The 21,023-nt window shown below is 39.7% G+C and overlaps 1 protein-coding gene across 2 annotated transcripts in view; it reads left to right on the top strand.

Annotated features, from left to right (window-relative positions):
* TLK1 (tousled like kinase 1) overlaps positions 1-19,802 on the top strand; it is a gene marked incomplete at its 5' end in the record, with an annotated part of 68,132 nt that extends 48,330 nt beyond the window's left edge. For both annotated transcript variants that reach the window (XM_081164132.1, XM_081164133.1), the window contains 14 exons: positions 536-628; positions 1,454-1,564; positions 2,519-2,655; positions 4,047-4,235; positions 5,142-5,208; positions 6,833-6,930; positions 7,242-7,323; positions 9,918-10,009; positions 10,101-10,190; positions 11,499-11,668; positions 13,200-13,335; positions 14,931-15,042; positions 15,298-15,405; positions 18,011-19,802. In XM_081164132.1, coding sequence (XP_081020258.1) covers positions 536-628; positions 1,454-1,564; positions 2,519-2,655; positions 4,047-4,235; positions 5,142-5,208; positions 6,833-6,930; positions 7,242-7,323; positions 9,918-10,009; positions 10,101-10,190; positions 11,499-11,668; positions 13,200-13,335; positions 14,931-15,042; positions 15,298-15,405; positions 18,011-18,187 — 1,662 coding nt within the window. In that variant the 3' untranslated portion in view covers positions 18,188-19,802. The remainder of the gene's footprint in view (positions 1-535; positions 629-1,453; positions 1,565-2,518; positions 2,656-4,046; positions 4,236-5,141; positions 5,209-6,832; positions 6,931-7,241; positions 7,324-9,917; positions 10,010-10,100; positions 10,191-11,498; positions 11,669-13,199; positions 13,336-14,930; positions 15,043-15,297; positions 15,406-18,010) is intronic.
* Between the last annotated feature and the right edge of the window lie 1,221 nt (positions 19,803-21,023).

Below are 21,023 nucleotides of genomic sequence, written 5' to 3' on the forward strand. Positions count from 1 at the left end.
AAGACTAGAAGGAGACGGTCCAGCTGGGGCTTGCCAGCTGGCCTCCCAGCCTTCTGCATTCCGACAGGGAGTTGTAGTTCAGAACACCTGGTGGGCACCACATTGGCTCTCTGTGTTGCAATTTAACAGATTCCCTTAGGTCCAGAATGCTTGTGAAGCAGCGGAAGTGTGTGCCAGGTGAGGTGTTCCTCGCTATGGTTTTCTCTTTTAACTTGCAGGACTCAAAACAGAAAGGTGGCATAGCCATTTGTGCAACCTGGCATGACTGTGACCGGTGCTGCCTCTTCTCTTGAGTCATGTATCCACCCAGTTCAGCACAATCTGGATTATACAAAAGGCATATTGCTCATTTCCTTCTTCTAAGAAAGGGAAGAATTTAGAGCTGCCGCTATTCAGGCTTCTGACAGTATTTGCTATTTTGCCTAAGCTGAATAAAGTTAGTGGTAAATTAAAAGGCTGCATTCTGATGGAACTTAGATGGAATTTGATAAATATTTGCTTTCCACTTCCCTACTATTTATTTTCTTTAATGTAGACTGATCTCACAATGTTGAAATTAACTGCACTTGAAAGTAATAAAAACCAAGACCTGGAAAAGAAGGAAGGTCGTATAGACGATTTGCTCAGGGTAAGTACGATAACGGTAAGATTAAGAGAGAAATATTGGGTTACTTACACTGCTTTTAAAATGGCAAATTACTTGTATTGCATTTGACTTAAGCTATCAGAAAGACATATAAATGTATTCTTGCCAACGTACTTATAATACTGTATCCTCCAAACTCTAGGAATCTTTTTTGGGGGGTGGGGAGTGGACTGATAACAAATTTTTAATACCTGGAGAAAGAGAAGGCACGGCTTTGGGTTTATATGTATACAATTTATAATTGGCACTCCTTATTTCCTGTATTTGTGATTTGTTCATGCTCAAAAAATCTTTAGGAAAAAAGCCCTAAGAATTCAGTGGTATAGATCTGACTGAGCAAGGTGGGTGGGAGATGATTAGGTTGGGAGGGGAACTGAGTAGCTGGAAAAGGAGGAGGAAAGAAGACACACACAGAGATTTTAAGAAAGTTAGAATGTACCACCTCATTAGGTCACTTCCTGGTTCACACTTGAAAGCTATTTTAATCAGAAATGGAAAGGAGAGTTGCCCAAAGATATGAATGGAAAAGTGAAATATTTTAATATAGCTGGGATTTGGACACAAGTGTGTCACCCAACCTATGCTGCGGAGAACTCCAAAACAGGCCAATGAGGACTGAGCCTGGAATGCTGTTTGTGTGTGTGTGTGTGTGTGTGTGTGTGTGTGTGGAATGGATGGAGAATAAATGAGAAATGGAGATGGAGGATGGAATAGGACAGCTGAGACCCTATTCCAGAAGCTTTCGGCCTTGCAGCATTTTATCGCAGGGCCCCACTGGTTACAAATACAATTTCATTTGATTCTTAGGCTAATTGTGACCTACGACGACAAATAGACGAACAACAAAAGCTACTTGAAAAATACAAAGAAAGATTAAACAAATGCATTTCAATGAGCAAGAAGCTTTTGATTGAAAAAGTAAGTTGGATTTTTAAATGTATTTTTTGTTCAGTATCCACAGTGAAGAATACTTTGTCATCCTAATCCTGTAAATCAGGTTAAACTGCAATGGCATGAGCTGCAGTTTGTGTCATTTCAGTAAAAACCCGATCCAGTCAGCAGTAAGGTGGGTCAGATACCTGTGTCCCCTTCTTACTGTAGCAGTGCAGGAAACTGCTTCTCTGGGTTGATTCCCACACAGCAAGAGAGAGGCACTGTGTAAGGTGGGGGCAGATGTATGGATTTGTCTCATAGGTAGATCTTCCCTCCAGGATGAAATGAGGAGATGAATTAACGGACAAGAGGAGGTTGTTGTGGTCATATGTAAGAAGAGGTAGAAGAACTACTACCCTGATGGTGCTGTATTTAAACACAGAAATAGATCCCTGGGTCCTGGGATCAAATTCCAAGCTGGTATGAGGGAGAGTCATTATAAAATAGGCTTAATTGGGAACTATTTAGAAAACTGGAAGAGGTTTTCCGCCCCTTCTGATGCAAAGTGGAAATAGCACTCTTTCCTCGCTTCCTTTGAGAGTAGCAAACCTGTCCAGAATACAGTCTTTTTTTCCAGGAACAGGAGGAGCCTTTAATAAAGAATGCAGAAGGTTTCAGCTTTCAGCGCTCTCGTATTTGCCTTGCTTGATACCACAAGCACAAACCAGTAAGGCACTCGCAAAGATACGCAAGCAGCTGCATTCTGCTTGGCGTTAGCAATCTCAGCTGATGTGCTAACTGGGTGGGTGGTGAGCTGCTTCTCTCTCCCCCCCTTGCTGAGGAAAATGCAATGCCCTCACAAAATGGAAGCCTTGAAGGAAGGTATCTTGGATCCTTGCGCAACAAAATAAGTGTCAGTGTTGCATTTCCTGTGGCAAAAATCCGTTGCTGAGAAGGAAGGGCTCTAAACTTAACTGGTGATATTTTTGATTTCCTTAGAGCACACAAGAAAAGCTGGCAAGCAGAGAGAAGAGTATGCAAGACAGATTACGCCTTGGGCATTTTACGACTGTTCGACATGGTGCATCGTTTACCGAACAGTGGACAGATGGCTTCGCATTTCAGAATCTTGTGAAGTTAGTCAATATTGTGTTTTTAAATTGTTCGTAATTACTAGCTCCAAGGAGTGGGTGTTTTTATGTAAAACTGCCAGCTTTGGGATTACTTTTTACACACATCATGGTACTCAGGCTTTTTTAAAAAAGAAGGGGGGGGATCCCAGAATACAGTAGAAAATTGACTTAATCAGTTGTCTGTTGAATTTCTTATATTTGGTGATTTGGAAAGCAAACACATGAGTAGGTTTGCATGAGTTTCTCAGTGAGTCTTGAAAACAAAGCAGACTTTTAGAATATGTAGATTAATGACTCTCAGCTTGATCCATGCATCTACAATATATGAAGTACCATATTTTTTGCACCATAACACTCACTTTTTTCCTCCTAAAAAGTAAGGGGAAATGTCTGTGCGTGTTATGGAGGGAATGCCTACGGGTGGCATGCCTACGGATTTTCCTCCTCTAAAAACTACGTGCGTGTTATGGTCGGGTGCGTGTTATAGAGTGAAAAATATGGTACTTTGAGCTATTGGTGTGCTTGTTTACCATAAAGGAGCAGCAACAAGTAAATGAGAAACTAGTTGACTTGACTGCACTTCCACTAGCATAAAATAGGGAATAGGAGAGGGAGAGCCTGTAGTTGCTGGTAAAATAGTCGCCTCAGTAACATAATTTAGCAGAGACTTGGCAGAGAAGGGAATGACTGAGAAGGTGTATAGGTAGAATCAGAGTGAAGAAAAGTAGAATTCTTGTGTTTTAATTTCATGGTTTGAATAGAAGGGTGTCATGTGTAGTCCCTCTGTTGTAATGTTACTAAGCCACAGTTAAGAAGATGGCTTGGGATGCCTCTTGAAGTTGGCACGCATGTCAGAGAACCCTGATTACTTTGCATGTTGGATTCTACATCTTACATGTGTCTTGCACAAATTCTTTTTTTAACCAAGCTTCTGGAACTATTCGTCTTGTAATTCAGTTATTTGAATGAAGAAAACATGGCCTATACAGTGGTACCTTGGTTTGCAACCGTTTTGGATTACAACCATTTTGGATTACAACTACGTCAAACCCAGAAGTGCATGTCCCTTTTTTTGGATTACAACCCCCCCCCCTTTTTTTTGGAGGCCCCATTGGCGAAAGCATGCCTTGGGTTATAACCTGTTTTGGTTTGCAAGCGGACCTCCGGAACAGATATATGGTTGTAAACCAGGGTACCACTATAATGGAGATGTGGAGAATATTTGGGGGCCTGTGACCTGTGCCAGGTCAAATTTGGCCCGCAGACTAGAGATTCTCCACTCCTGCTTTAGGGAATCGGCTTAAATCCACAAGAGTTAAAACGTGTGTTTTGTTTTTAAAAAAATAAAAAATCAAGTCTGAAAATCATCTTAAAACAATGCTTTGGGTTTGCAGGCAACAGGAGTGGGTAAATCAACAAAGGGAAGATATAGAGAGGCAAAGAAAACTTCTGGCAAAGCGAAAACCTCCTGCTACAAATAATTCTCAGGCGCCCTCTGCCAATTCAGAACCTAAGCAGAGGAAAAACAAAGCTGTCAATGGAGCAGAAAACGATCCGTTTGTTAGACCCAATTTACCACAGTTGTAAGTTCATACTTCTTTTCTAATTATGTATTGAGTAGTTGTCATGATGGTGCCACAACCACCTGTTTGTAGTCATTCAGAAAGTTGGAAAGCTAAATTTTTCTCCCTGCTTGTAGTGGCCCTGGTGTTGTGGCTTGGGGGGTGTTCCAGCGATGTGTGTCTTCCAAAAGTGTTGTTAATTGCAGCTTGCTTGTTTTATCCCACAGAGCTCTATAGGGCCATTTCCAAAGCCTGCCCTCTGTGTTCTGTATTTTAGTTATGACAAGGGAGGGAACTGATTTTTGTATATGATGCTTATTTTGGTTTAGAGTCGGCAAAGTGGTGTAAGATATGTAGGTGTTCCAATGAATACTAAAGCTTGGGTCCCAGACTGGTACTTGCTGAATTTAGGACATCAATAATTCAGGCTCTTCTGGCATCAAGTACCCTTTGTATTTAAGAACATCACCGTGTAATCTGTTGCTCATTCCTATAAATGCAACATGACTTTGCACTTTATTCTAAATGTGCAGTCCCACATTATTACAAATACCTAATATCTCTTTGTCATCCTAATATAAGATGCCTTGTCGACCAATAGCATTTAGCACATACTGCAATATCAGCTGCGTTTGATTCAAACACCAAAGAGGAGTTACGGGAATTACACTGTTCTTTGATACCTCCCTGTATCTTTTAGGTAGGAGTGTGGATACAATTTTGGTATCAGAACATTTTGTTCCACATTAAGCTTCTGGTCATTCAGAATGTAGCGGATTCTACAAGATGCTGGAGGAATTGGCTTTCTGTGTTATGAATTGGAAGTAAAATACGTTTTCCCCCATTCAACTTTTAGTAACATGTACTGTGACTTTTTGTGTGCAACTTTGAATTAAAATGGTTTGTTATCTATGGTAATTCCTGCAGGCTAACACTAGCAGAATACCATGAGCAAGAAGAAATTTTCAAGCTTAGATTAGGACATCTCAAAAAGGTATGTTTAAACTGGATCTTTTTTCTGATCACACAGTACTGTAACCATAGACTCTACCCCATTGGTTATAGATATCATCCAAGTAAGCTGTTAAAGATTGAAAGAACCATGCCTGTAGCAGGAGCATGCTTTAAAATACTATATAGAGCTGCTCAGATAGTCAAAAGTCGTATGTCACTTTTAAACTGAAAGATGTATGGTGATTTTGCATCGCTTGTGAAAACTTCAGTATTTTGTGTCTTGCATTATACCATGAAGAATAGCCATTCTGTTAAATGTCTAGTGTTTCCTGCTTGGCAGGGGGTTGGACTCGATGGCCCTTGTGGTCTATTCCAACTCTATGATTCTAGTTTTTAATCTAAATTCCATGCTGTCATTTTGAATGACAAGAGGAAGGTACAAATTCCATGCTGTCATTTTGAATGACAAGAGGAAGGTATAAGTTACACGTTGGTAATATTAACAGTTGCTATAAGAATGTGTCAGTTAATATTATAAAGTCGGTAATTGCATTTTTGGGACACACCACTACACTGTATACTCAGTACTTGTACTTCTTAAAAATTAGCAGTGGTAAACTTATTGTTCAGTTAATAAGATCAGCTTGATTGACCTTTTTTAAGAGTACTGCTCCTTTTTGGACAGTGGAAGCTTGTAGTTTGCTAAGGAAGGTATTATGCAGAAGAACATTCTTCAGGAAAAACACTGCCATCTGTTTTGTTGCTCTTTCAACTCTAAGAAAAATGCTATCCCATAAGAGAGTAGATAAAGATTGATTTTTAAAAGTAAAATATTTCTTTAAATTCAAACTTCTATTTTAAAATGTAAATAACTTGTTCAAAATTTTTTTTTTGTGTGTGTGTATACCTTATAGTCAGTCTCTAAACTGATTTAATGTCCTCTACCAGATACATTAGGGATGTGAGTGGCGCTGTGGGTTAAACCACAGAGCCTAGGACTTGCCGATCAGAAGGTCGGCGGTTCAAATCCCTGCAATGGGGTGAGCTCCCATTGCTCGGTCCCTGCTCCTGCCAACCTAGCAGTTCAAAAGCACGTCAAAGTGCAAGTAGATAAATAGGTACTGCTCCGGCAGGAAGGTAAACGGCGTTTCCGTGTGCTGCTCTGGTTCTCCAGAAACAGCTTAGTCCTGCTGGCCCCATGACCCAGAAGCTGTACGCCGGCTCCCTTGGCCAATAAAGCGAGATGAGCGCCGCAACCCCAGAGTCGACAAATGGTCAGGGGCCCCTTTACCTTTACCTTTTACCAGATACATTGGCTTAAAGGAGGTTTTTCTTACTGAAGAGCCAATTTGATAAATTCTCAAATATGAAAACATACATATCATTTATACATATCAGTTGCCTCTACATGACCAGGCAGGCACAAAAGTTTTTGAACTTGTTCAGTTATGAAACTGTTTGTTTGGGTACTATCCCCATTGTTGCAAGAAAAAAATGGAATACATCAACTAGAGGCTTGAAATTAGGTGTATGTCTTTCAATTTCTCTTTCAAATGTTGAGATCCTGAAACAAACAATTCCCTGGTTATCAGCTGAGAGAGGGATAAAAAGTAAACAAACCAACAAACCTTGAGATTTCATAAATTATTTGTTTTGATTTGCAGGAAGAAGCTGAAATACAAGCAGAACTTGAACGTCTGGAAAGAGTTAGAAATCTTCACATACGAGAGCTCAAAAGAATAAACAATGAAGATAATTCTCAGTAAGGCACTAGATTTTAATCTTGCATACTTACTCTTCTCCACTTCACTCTGGAATAAATGACACACAGATATCCGTGCCTCAACTCTGCAAAACCTGTTTTTGTTTTTATACAAGCAGTACACTTATAACAACAACAACAACGAATGTATATTAAGTTGAATCAGTACTGCTATGATCCAGAACTATAAGGATGAAACACTGCACTTCAGTTTTTTATTTTTTTTGTATACACAAAAATAATTAGTATTAAAATTAAGTACTTGCCTTTCTCATTGACCAATGTTCTTCCTCCTTTTTTTTAATAATAAGGTTCAAGGATCATCCTACGTTAAACGAGCGATATTTGTTACTTCATTTACTTGGTCGAGGTGGATTTAGTGAAGTATATAAGGTAATGTCCTCTTCTTTGCTGGTAATATTTATTTATTTTTTAAACGTATGCCTACCGACATAGGTGACCCTCTCTAGAACCAATTCACTGAAAAACATTTTAAACAACAAAACTATATCAACTTAAAAGTATAAAAATAACCTCTCCAGGTTTTCCTGAACAACTAAAACTGGTAGCAGGATAGAAAAATATAAAAGTCAATCTGTGTCCAGAGAATACCCAAACCTTTCAGCTCAAGCTTTGGTTGCAAAGAGCTGTACAGTGGTACCTCGGGTTACATACATTTGGGTTACAGACTCTGCTAAACCAGAAATAGTACCTCGGGTTAAGAACTTTGCTTCAAGATGAGAACAGAAATCGTGCTCCGGCGGTGCGGCAGCAGCAGGAGGCCCCATTAGCTAAAGTGGTGCTTCAGGTTAAGAACAGTTTCAGGTTAAGAACGGACCTCCGGAACAAATTAAGTACTTAACCCGAGGTACCACTGTATTGGAATAAGCATAGAGAAGGCAGAATGCCTTTTCTAAGCTGGCGCCTGCTTTTTTTTTAAGTGATCTGTACATACATTTGAAAACTCTGTGTAATTTTTCTTCAGAAATATGGGCCTCGTTTGAACGGTTTAGAGTTCCCATGGTTCAGTGTTACAAGGGAGGCTAGTTTCAACGAAACATAGTTAAGATTAACCACAGTTTAGAGTTTTAGGGAGAAGGTAAAAAATGTTTAACTTTTTAGGGGAGCCAAAGTTCTCCAGCTTCTTTGGGGGGTGGGGAGCCAGTGATCTACCACAAACGTCCAGTGATCTACCGGTAAATCATGATCTACCTGTTGGACGTGCCTGCTTTAAGTGATCTGTACATACATTTGAAAACTGTGTGTAATTTTTCTTCAGAAATATGGGCCTCATTTGAACAGCTTAGATTTCCCATGGTTTAGTGTTACGAGGGAGGTTAGTTTCAACGAAACATAGTTAAGATTAACCACAGTTTAGAGTTTTAGGGAGACATGCTAAACTGCAGGTTATTTGAAACTGAAGCTTGGTGACCCCTTACAGTTGTGCTAAGATGGTTGTGAAGGAGCGCTCAGCTTGCTGAAACATGTTCCCATAATGCTAAGAACACGTGTGAAGGCAGCTGGTGCCCTTGGTCTGCACATTGCAGTAAACCAGATCTTGTCTATAGCTTGCCGTTGGCGAGGAGAGAGCTTAACCAGTTTGGATGACGCACTAAGCCAAACCTTGGCTTGGCTTACCACAGTGCAGGAGGAAGAGCAAAATGACTGTGAGGGCCTCTCTAGGAACCCGCAATCCTGGTAAACTATAGTTTGGTTTACCTACCATATCACGTGAACCAGGCTACAGTGGTACCTTGGATTACATACGCTTCAGGTTACATACACTTCAAGTTACAGACTCCACTAACCCAGAAATATTACCTCAGGTTAAGAACTTTGCTTCAGGATGAGAACAGAAATCGCGCAGCGGCAGCGGGAGGCCCCATTAGCTAAAGTGGTGCTTCAGGTTAAGAACAGTTTCAGGTTAGGAACAGACCTCCGGAACGAATTAAGTACTTAACCCGAGGTGCCACTGTATTATAGTGTGTGTTCCTCTGCAGTCTGAATCAGTCAGAAAAGGGGTGACCAAAATGGTCAGGGCACTGGGGCAACTCTCCTGTGAGGAATGGTTACAATGGTTGGGGCTTTGAAAAGGTTGTGTCAGGAAAATATTTGAGGTCTTTAGGATATTATGCACGCTCTTTCATAAAGATAGAGGAGGACCAAGCATTATCCAGTGAAGCTGAATGACGGGAGGCACCGAAGAGACAAAAGGAAATAGTACGTCATGGTGGATACTTAAACTATGCAATCTGCCAAGACAAGATGTGGTGACTAAAAGGGGATTAGACAAATTCAAGGAGAATAAAGCTATCCCATCAGGATAGTTGTACACTCATTCCAGGCTGCCTGTGAATACCAGTTGCTTTAGAGCAAAAGCAGAAGAGGACTGTTGCATTCATGTTCTGCCTTTGTTGCCTTCTCATAGACTGTGGGAGGTTACAAATCTGTAAATTTTAAATAATGTTTACCTGCTTTGAGTATTTGATCTGGGAACGATCAAGGAAAAGCTTGTGGGCCAATTAATAATAAGTAGTATTTATTCATTATGACAACTGCTTTTTAGTATTTTGAATTAGTAAATGCACGAGTACTGATCACTCTGTTTGAAGTGAATGTTCAGACTAGGAGATAGTTTAAGAGCAGGTAACCAGGCCATCTCTCAATGTGTAGGAGTGATAGGGAGGACAGTTTATTTGGCCCCAAAGGCAGATTATGTACAGTGTCCTGGTTGTTGAAATAAGCAAAAATTAGAAAGGTGCCAGACAAATTATCTGACTCTTCTGAGACCATTAACAATAGTATGTTGGCTTCTGAAAAGCTTCTGAGAAAACAGTCAATTAAAAATTCAAGGTTTTTCCCCAGTATTGGGCCAGATATTGTATTGCACTCTCAAGCTATATTAAAATGTTAATAAAATACAGTTCTCTGTGACTCGTATTTTACAAAATCTCTTTCTACTACTTCCCCCCCAACCTTCCTTGCAGGCTTTTGATCTCTATGAGCAAAGATACGCTGCTGTGAAGATACACCAGCTTAACAAAAGCTGGAGAGATGAGAAAAAGGAAAACTACCATAAGTAAGCGTTTCAAGAAAACACTTTTTTGGGGGTCTTTGTAACAAATTAAAACTGTTCTGGTGGTCGTGATTATTTTACCTATGTCTTCTAGGCACGCCTGCAGAGAGTATAGAATACACAAAGAACTTGATCATCCAAGGATAGTAAAACTCTATGACTACTTTTCCCTGGATACAGATACGTAAGTCTCTCTCTCTCTCTCTCTCTCTCTCTCTCTCTCTCTCTCTCTCTCTCACACACACACACACACATATACACACACACACACACACACACACACACACACACACACACCAGTTAGAAATTAAGACCACCCTTCAGGAACATTTTTGGTTGGACATAAGTAAGGTTTAAATTTCATGGTGTTTGGCCTCAGTGGCTCAGTATTTTCTCTAGTATGATGTTCTGAATGCTGTGGCATTGATTATTGTTCAAGTACAGTGGTACCTTGGTTGTCGAACGGCTTGACTCCCGAACAATTTGGCTCCCGACGCCGCAGTTTGTGAACGTTTTTCAGAAACCGAATGTCCAACTCTGCTTCCGATTGAGTGCAGGAAGCGCCTTGGTTTTCGAAGAAATGATTAAGTTCGACAACCAAGGTACCATTGTAGATGGTTCCAGTTTCTTTTGTAAAGTGAAAATGTGATTTCTCCATTTGTGCATACAGTGGTACCTCGGGTTACATACGCTTCAGGTTACATACGCTTCAGGTTACAGACTCCGCTAACCTAAAAATAGTGCTTCAGTTTAAGAACTTTGCTTCAGGATGAGAACAGAAATCGTGCTCTGGTGGCGCAGCAGGAGGCCCCATTAGCTAAAGTGGTGCTTCAGGTTAAGAACAGTTTCAGGTTAAGAACGGACCTCTGGAACGAATTAAGTACTTAACCCGAGGTACCACTGTATTCCAAAAAGTTTTTGTATCAATTCTTCTCTCCTCGGGACCTCGTCTTCTTTTTTTCAATTTCTGGGCAAGTAACATTCTTGCAGCTGTTGTTGCATACGTAAATATGTTTCTGTACTGTTTAGGTAGTTCTACCCCTGTAATTCCCAAGAGGAAAGCAAAACTTACGGGAAGAATTAAGAAATCAAGATAACAAACTTTTTAATAAAAGAATGGACATGGTTTATTGAATATTTACAAACAATTGGAAACAGCTAAAGACATTGGCAGGGATTATTGTAATAACCTGCTGTTTTAAAAAGAATATAGAATTAAAAGAAATAAATAGAAGGATAAGTTAATTTAGGATATGCAGGAAATGATAAAAGAAATTGAAGGAACTGCAGAAAGAGGAGGAAGGAAGTCGATTGTTTGAAATGTTACAATTTTTTTAAAACTATTGAAATGTATACAAATGAAAACCATAAATAAAAGTTAAGTGAAAATGTGCAATCAATGCAAAGAAATGATGTTCCTATTTCCATTGTATGCTTGAATAATTAAATAGCCTTTGTTTCCTTATCTAACTTTTATTTTTTCCCTTTCTAGGTTTTGTACAGTATTAGAATATTGTGAAGGCAACGATTTAGATTTCTATCTCAAGCAACATAAACTAATGACAGAAAAAGAAGCTAGGTCCATTGTAATGCAAATAGTAAATGCACTGCGATATCTCAATGAGATTAGGCCACCTATAATACACTATGATCTTAAACCAGGTAAATAAGAATTGGGGGGGGGGTCAAACATCATACATTGTATATTATATATCTCTAAAACACATTCTTCTCTTAATTCTTAACTAGTGTAGCGCCTGCCTCTGTCTGTCTTTATTAAACCCACCTGAGTTCACATTGGCCTTGATTTTATTTTATGGTATGAGTGCTTTGAATACAGGAGAGGTGTCTCTTTTAATCTCTTTTGTCTTTAATCCTTAACAAAAATGTGAATTTAGTTTTATCACTAAATTTAATCATTTAATCACACTCTTCTTTTTTCTAGCCTCACACACCTATTCTCTCTTTTCTGCTCTTTGCTTTGAAGGCAAATTTGCGCACTCTGCCCCCTCACCCCGCTACTTAATGTTTTGGCTTCTACACTGCGCTATTTCAATGGATGTCTTCCATATTCTGTATGAATTTGGCTTCAATAGGATTTTCTTGTATCTTAAGCCACTGTGTGTGCTTAATTATAATTAGAAATGGATTGAAGTAGCAATAAAACATCATCTTTGAATGTGGCTTGACGTATATATTTGATATGTGTACAATTTTATATCTGCAGCGTTTAGCTCCATGTGCCATGCGCTTGACCTCACAATCTTTATAATGAGGTGCAAAACCTCACATGCATGATTTGCCTTCAGTAAATCAGAAGTATAGTTAATTAGGTATTTTTCATTTGAATATGCACGTAAATAATACTGCACACATGCCTCTTTCACACAGTTTTTGAGTCTTCTGTTCTTGTGTAGATCACTACCTAATACATTTTTTTTTATTCAGTAAATGAAAAAGCGTTCAGGCATCTTCCGAATTCCAAGCTTAGCTAAGGCAAATGGCATAGTACTGGGAAAATGCTGAAAGAGCCAGCATTGCAGTAAACACACAAAGATCTGACGCATCTACATGATGCAGAGTTAGCACGGTACAGTCATACCTTGGATCCAGAACGCCTTGGTACTCAGACATTTTGGCTGCCAAATTCCACAAACTGGAAGTGAGTGTTCCGGTTTGTGAATGTTCTTTGGAATCCGAAAGTCTGACGGGGCTTCCGCGGCTTCTGATTGGCTGCAGGAGCTTCCTCCAGCCAATCAGAAGCCGCGTTTTGGTTTCCGAATGTTTTAGAAGTCAAATGGACTTCTGGAACGGATTCCTTTCAACTTCCAAGGTACGACTGTATTATGAAAACTTGGGAAGAATTAACTTTAACCAAACTGTAGCTGTCCTTTGAAAATCCATGGCTCAAATTCTCCAAGAGATTGTTGAGACACAACTGCCTCTGCTCACAGGATGGGGCAGTTCTGTGAATATATGAGGAAGTCGGAACCATATGCAGCACCTTGAGCCCCTTGGAGGAAATATATAATAATAATATAATAAATATAATAATAAATGAATGAACCATAGATGTGCCTATAACTAGGGTGTTTCTGATCTATAATGTCGTCATTTAAACACAATGGAAAAATTGTGAACCACTGCTGGGGGTAGACTTGGTTATTTTAACAAACTCTCTCCCTCTTGATAGGAAACATCCTTTTGGTAGATGGAACAGCATGTGGAGAAATAAAAATTACGGACTTTGGGCTGTCTAAAATAATGGATGACGATAGCTATGGTGTGGATGGAATGGACTTAACTTCACAAGGGGCTGGGACTTACTGGTAATATTATTATTTCCCATTTGGCAAATGTATTTTTTACTTGCGTGAGAACTGTTTGTAAACCTCCGTCGGCGGATGTAGTTGATGGAGAGAATGTGCTGTCGTTGGTTAATTTGAGCTTATAACCTGACGGTAGAAGTCTGGATTCAACCCTCGAGTCCCACTAGTGAAAAAGCCCGCACAATGGCTTCTGCTAGTGCAATGGGACTTTCCACCCAGGTCCCAACAAATTGCATTTGTGGGGTCAGGAGAATCCTAAGGGGAGCAGGGGGGATAGTTCTGCCTGGCGAGCTGAAATGTTTGTACTGCTGGAACAATTGCTGTAGCGCTGTGTTGAATTCCTTCTACAGAATTAATCTTCTCTAATGCATGGAGATTAGTAGTTATTTAATCTTCAATTCTTTTATTAATTATTATCATCAAGGTTTTATTGTCTGGTTTTTAGCTGAGGAATGATCACCTTCATTTAGTGCAAACTTGGTGTAGTTTAACATACAGTATTGGTCACTGATGGAGGAAGGGGATAGTGGCAGAAATGTAGGGTTTTTAAAAAAATATCTGGTACAGTAGGTAAGGTTTCTACTGGAAATATGGGAATTGTTATGTACTTTATCATTATCAGAAACAGCACCTCTCCAATGTAGATTATAGTGAATGAATTATTTCTGTTTATTGAGTAATATATGTTTGCTTATATGTGTTTAGGAATTTCTAACCTAACTTGTCTGCTTTCAAGGCAGCTTAAACCACACTACAGTCATCTGGTCCGAAATTCAGGCTCCTCACTTTTTTTTATTCTGTTCCATAACTTCCTGGTTTGGCATACCATAATCTGTTTCACCTAAAGTGGCTAACTGTGATTTGTGCTTGCTATCCAAACCAGATGTGGGTGGCGCTGTAGGTTAAACCACTGAGCCTATGACTTGCTGATCAGAAGGTCGGTGGTTCGAATCCCCGCGACAGGGTGAGCTCCCGTTGCTCGGTCCCTGCTCCTGCCAACCTACCAGTTCAAAAGCACGTCAAAGTGCAAGTAGGTAAATAGGTACCGCTCCGGCGGGAAGGTAAACAGCGTTTCCGTGCGCTGCTCTGGTTCTCCAGAAGTGGCTTAGTCATGCCGGCCACATGACCCGGAAGCTGTACGCCGGCTCCCTCGGCCAGTAAAGCGAGATGAGCGCCGCAACCCCAGAGTCCTCCGTGACTGGACCTAATGGTCCTTACCTTTACCTTATCCAAACCAGAATTGGAAGCCATTTTTGAAGTGGGGTTCCAATCCTGGTTTGTAGAGCAGACACAAATCACAGCTTGTCAGTTGAGATGTAACGACAGTGTTTTGCCCAAACTGGGAAGTGTTTGAAAATCAGAGTGCATAAGTAAAGGGAGTCCATTAACAAACAGGTTATCATGTGAATTGAGCAATACCACGTAAATCTATAAAAAAATAATAATCCTGGAACAAATAGAAGAATGTGAGAAAGCCATAGATTCTTGGCAATCTGTATCTCTCATAAATACTTCCAAAAATCAGCCTGCTTCTGGAGGGGGAATGTTCTTAATGTGTCTGTTTTCAGTGACTGAGTTTCTATTTTTTCTATCAGGTATTTGCCTCCAGAGTGCTTTGTTGTGGGCAAAGAGCCACCCAAAATTTCTAACAAAGTGGATGTGTGGTCAGTTGGAGTAATCTTTTTCCAGTGTCTATATGGTCGAAAGGTAAAAACAAACCCTTAAACGTAAAGTTTTCTAGTGCATTTCAGTACATCTTCAACGTGGTCTTTTTGAAGGGGGGGGGGGAACCATTTCTGGAAGTAGGTATGGTTCTTCAGCCTCCACCATTTGTGTTTTCCCAACAAGGAGAACTTCTTTTTAAGTGGAATAATTTTAGAATAAAAAAGGTGATGTTGCTGATTTCTTTTACTGATATTTGGACATTTAGCAATCACTGTCTGAACTTTTCCCTTTCTCCAGCCATTTGGTCATAACCAGTCCCAACAAGATATACTTCAAGAAAATACAATATTAAAAGCCACTGAAGTACAGTTCCCAGTGAAGCCTGTTGTGAGCAATGAAGCCAAGGTAATATTCATGGACTCAAGGTATACATTCTGCTAGAATATGATGTAATCAACCTCGAGATGGATTTTGCTTCAGCGTTAAGGTCAAGAGATAAGGTTGAGGCAAATGGTAACAAAATTTGTGTTAAGGTGTTTTTTTTTAAATAGCACACGATATTTCAATTCATGTATGTCAATAAATAAATTTGAAAGTAAATGCAAAGTATCATTTGCATTGCATATATATTAAATTGGTCATACTATAAAATGTAAGATACTAAAAGTAATAATTTCCTGAAAATCTTGCTCTCAGACTCTCATACATATTCTTGAATTTTTTTTTTGAGTACTCCTAACTAAATTTACTAATTACCCATGAAAACAGACAAATTCCAGATTGTAGTAGTAAATATTTAAAGCTTCTTGACTATTTCTGAAATCAATTTTGATATTCCAGCAGGACTAAGCGGATGAAACAATTAATTTCATCCTTTAGCATTTGTTAGTGCTCCTCCTTCTAGAGAGGCCAAAAGTGCTTTGAATCAGTTTCCCATACGCTGTTGTCATTAATGCCATCTAATTTTAGTGTGTATTTGTCATTGTGAACTCGCAAAACTGCAATGACCACCTTAGAACCATCGTTTAAGTTCCCGTGATAGATTCTGAATGCAAAATTTGAGATTTCATTAGCACAAAACGTGATGTGAATGCAGAGGATATCAGTAAATGAACATTCTGCACCAGAAACTCTCAACAAGTCCCATGCTCCAATTTATGCACACGAGTACTTAATTATGGGAGTGATTCTCTCCCCTCCCCAGTTACTGGTTTACTTAAATAATGCAAATATAAATCTTGCATTTTTCTGTTGATTCCAAAAAAGAAAAAAGGTCAACCATTGCATGTAGATTATAATTGTGTGTCAAAAATTACCTTGCTGAATGGGGGATCCAGTGACATCTGATCCAGTCCTCCAGCTGGGATCTAAAGAGCCCCATCTGTGCACAGGAACATTCTGGTTTTCAATTCTGGCCTTGGCCCTATTTTGCTGGATCGGACGCCATTCCACTGGGTTCTCGGACCTTCAGTAGCAATTTGTGGCAAGGAGAGGCAGCTGTAGAAAAGAGAGTGTCAACCAGATTCCCTAAAGAAACTCGAAAATAAGACAGAAAGAGACCACCGCCACCTGCAGTTTGGCTGGCATTTGGTAAATTGGAGAACTACCTCCTCAACATGGAGATTCTGTTCTTTACTGCTAAGGCTACTAACCATTCATAGAGCCTGTCCTTTGAATTAATCTTGTATGCTTTTAATCTGATGGTTAGCACAGCCACCTGTCAAGAAGCTGGAACTCTTTGTGCTTGGCACCCTCCCACAACATCCTCTGCTTAGGAGACAGATAGACATGCGTGTGATAAATGGATAATGCCAGTTTACTCATTTGGACTTACCTCTGACTCCTGCTGTCATGCCTTTCGGGGTTTTTATTTTTAGCGTCTGAAAATTATATCCCGTGCATTTCACAAGGGAAATCGTAATTGCTAATCTTTTGCCCGTATGTGTTAGCGAAGGATGCTACCGATGTATGATTCGGAGCAGACATTGAAATATATGGAGGAGCAACTTGCAAGGCATGAGCTCTCGACCCCTTAGAAGGTGGGGCCTTTTGCGTAGAACGCCTGCATATTAACACCTGCCATCATGAGATCAGAAACTTGCTTTAAAAAAAAATCTGTGATTCTGTACCAGCTTTCAGATTCTCCCAAATTCCAGGCCTGGTAAACCACCAGTCCCATTTCTAAAGATTTACTTTTGTGTAACATTTTAAAACTCCTATTTTTACTGATGTTTTCATGAAACTTTATTTCTGCTTAGTTTGGCAAGTAATCCGCAGCCCCTCCCCCCAAAATTTTTTTACACATTAAGGATGTAGAACAGACAAGCAGGGAGGGACTTGCAGAAAGGTGAACACAACATTAATTATTAAATTTGCAAATATAATGATAAGTAAGGTTCAGCAACAGAATTTTTATCTCCCTTTTCAAAGATGGACACTTGGTGAACAAAGCAAGAATTCTGCTGGAAGCTGGAACAGTAGCACTTTCAGTTTAGTGCTAACTTTACTCTTTTAATTTGACTGTTCAGAAATGTCTGCAGTTCACAGTGGCTGCGTACATTTCCAAATATCATTGGGCAGTTCATTTATGGTCACGCTGTCTTTATGTAATAAAAGTTTGGGAGAAAAGAGTGTATAAATTAACATCTCTAAGCATTCACATATTATCTCAGTGCCCACATCTTTGCAGATTAAACAAGAATTTGAGTGGCACAGGATGGAGGTTCAAACTGAGAACGTCTCGTGCGAATTCTGCACGAGCTAAAATCTGAACTAAATCAGAAACTTTTAGCTCATCCTTCTGACCACTATGCTAGTTCACTCTGTGGTGTTAGTGGGTATCAGATGATGAGCACATCTCCATGTTGAATCAAAAGCCCACTTAACCACTTTCACTTTTATTTTTAGTACCTTAAAGAGCTCAGCTCACTCACCAGAAGAGGTGATTCAGACCTCGTTTACTGTTAAGAGAATTTGCTCAATTTTTTTCTTCCCCTCTCCCTTCCCGCAGGCATTTATCAGACGTTGCTTGGCATACCGTAAGGAGGACCGGTTTGATGTTCATCAGCTAGCTAATGATGCTTACCTACTCCCGCACATGAGAAGATCAAATTCTTCAGGAAACTTGCATATGACTGGACTGGCAGCCTCTCCCACGCCGCCAATATCCAGCATTATTCCCTACTGAAGCTTCTTAAACATGGAAGGCTTGCATGATATCGTCATGTAGTTTTGCTGCAGCGGACTTTCATTTGAAAGCGTTGGATTAGTGTTTTGACACAAGTTTAACAAATGGGGTGTTCAGACTGTGGCTCTTCTACAAATGTCATTTCTAGGATTGGACTGGATCATGGTCTGTGAAGGGTACATTCATTTCAGACTCTCACATTGGAAACATTGAAGGACAGCATTACCTGTTGCCTCCAAGCAGATGTACTGTGTTTTTAAGACTGAAGAAAATGCGTGTTTTCAGGTTGCCGGGAGGGGAACACTGTAAATAGCCTTTTTAATACTTAACAACACTTTTGGTTGATACTGGAGAGCTCTAATAAGGGTAGTTTTTCATTATTTGAATAAAGAAGAAAATGAATGAAGCACGGAAGAACAGCACAGTGCCTGGACAAAAAGCTAAATAAAGAATCTTTCTTCCCAAGAAGTCAACGTTTCAAAAACCAAAGTAAAAATGAGAGACACAGCTGTGTATTGTTAATTTCTTTGGATAGAAGTGATTTAGTATTCTGGGGGCTGGGGAGAAATCTTTAAATAACTGTTACGTTGGTTGAATGACTGTATTTCCAAAGGGATAAAAATAGCATTTTAAGTAAGGTAGCAAAAGCTAGTTTGGAAACTAGTTCAATTATTTAAATGGCATTTTGATACTTAGCAGACGTGTCAACTGATAGCCGCTGCCCAGGCTTTTGAAGAGGGATCTACAAAGGCCATGTATGTAACCAAAAGCAAACAGGTCATATTCAATGTTTCTATGCAGGATAATGACAAAATTCCCTTCTAACTGTATTGTAAATTGTTGTACAGAGGTCATATTTTCAGTTTAAAAAATTTCAGCAACTTATTCCTGTACAAATGTTTAAAGTATGGCTTTTCTAATTGGATATTGTATTTTTTTTAAGTCTCATTGAAGGCGCTTTTAATTGCTGCTAAATGATGTTGCTTTTGCTTTTGCAAAAAATAAAAATAAAATAAATCAAATGACCTCCTTAAGGTGCAAGTCAACTGTACGTCCTAGAGAGACTGAAAAGTAGATAATTCATTAACAATCAAGGCATGTAAAACTGATCTGTGTTGGAACTATACAGTGCAGTTCAAGTCAGTTTCCTGAGCTGGAGCACGTTGATAATAGATGTAGAAGTTGTTTATGGTTATTCACGGTTTCTGGAAATTCTGTCTACAAGGTGGGAAGGTGTTCCTCTAAAGAGATGTTTCTTGTGGCCTGTACAGATATTTTAAAATGTGAAACATTTTCTAACTGCCTTGTACGGTAGAATCTTTTTTTCAGAATGCAGTATCTCTCCCATACAAGATTCCTTTTACTGTCACATTCATAATGCTGAATACCTGTACGTAACTTTGTCCATGTTGCAGAAAGGAAGGCTGTATTACCACAAGGTTCCCCCCCCCCCATTTAATATTGTACAGTTAAACTGTGGCTCTTGTTTCTGATGTTGCAAGCCATTTTGTTTTCATTGTACATAAGGATACATTAACTGTCTCTTCAAGATGCTGCTGAAATTGTAGAGAATGTAGCCAAAACAGTAATAAAATAATGACAGTTGGAATTTCAAGTAGTTCTCAAGTTATTGCTTTGGATTGAGAAGGGCATTTGCGATAGAACTTCGTTCGTTTTCATATCGGACCACTAAGTTCTGATCTTGGAGGCTGTCCATATATTATGTGGGAACAATGAAAAAGACACAGTACAAGTGACAAGGGCTATTATTACTTTCCCCATGTTCTACAGTGGTGATGTGTGCATTTTCTTACATTGAGATCTGTGCGTTTCAATGTCACCTGGGACTGTCTGATCCCCTTTCAGCTGACGTGCATGAGACCCACATCTCACATTATTGCAGTTGGGGACAGGAGTCTTTTGCGCAACTTCTCACTTCTAAGTACAGTCATACCTCGGGTTACAGAAGCTTCAGGTTACGTTTTTTCAGGTTACGGACCGCCAAAACCCGGAAGTACTGGAACAGGTTACTTCCATGTTTCAGTGGTTGCGCAGAAGCGCTAAATCACACTTTGTGCATGCGCAGAAGCGCTGAATCGCGACCCATGCGTGCACAGACGCACAGCTGCGGGTTGCAAATGTGCATCCCGCACGGATCATGTTCACAACCCGAGCGCCCACTGTACTATGTTTGCTTGGGGGCATATAAAGAAGCCAAATGCTAGGAAATTCAGGAGAGACACAAAGGCAAAATTAAAACAGTGGCATTAGCTTCCATAAGATGAGGTGATGTCTACCAACTTGGAATGTTTTCAAAGAAGTTACACATTTACGGAGGCTGAGACTTATCATGGGGGACCAGGCATGGTCGCTATAGACTATCATTGCATTGTTTGATTTCAGTGGACTTATAATTGCAATAAACTCTATAAACCCATGCTTGAACACCAGATCTACATCTGCATAGATCTCCCTTGCTCTAGTTCATATTGCAGTTTTGATGTTTTTGGCTGTGCGGAGATTATGAACCAGTCTTACTTGGAGCTGAATTAAGTTGCAATGTTGTTTTCTTTTGCATAAAATTTCACTTTGGCTGCATGCAGCATGCACTTCAGAATGTGTTGGAGACTTTGTAATAGGAGCAGCAACCCCAAATACCCATTTGCCCCTTCAGTGTGTTTGTCTTTATTTTACCTACAAAAAACAAAAGCGAGGGGTTATAAATCTTTTAAAGATGTTTTACTTGAATTCACCCACTAATCTCCTGAGATGCGCATGTGGTCAGTTTGGAACGTGCTACCTGAACTGGTAAGGATAAAAGGCAGAACACCGCCAT

The sequence above is a fragment of the Podarcis bocagei genome (genome assembly GCF_964188305.1).
Source record: "Podarcis bocagei genome assembly, chromosome: 1".
Lineage (NCBI taxonomy): Eukaryota > Metazoa > Chordata > Lepidosauria > Squamata > Lacertidae > Podarcis > Podarcis bocagei.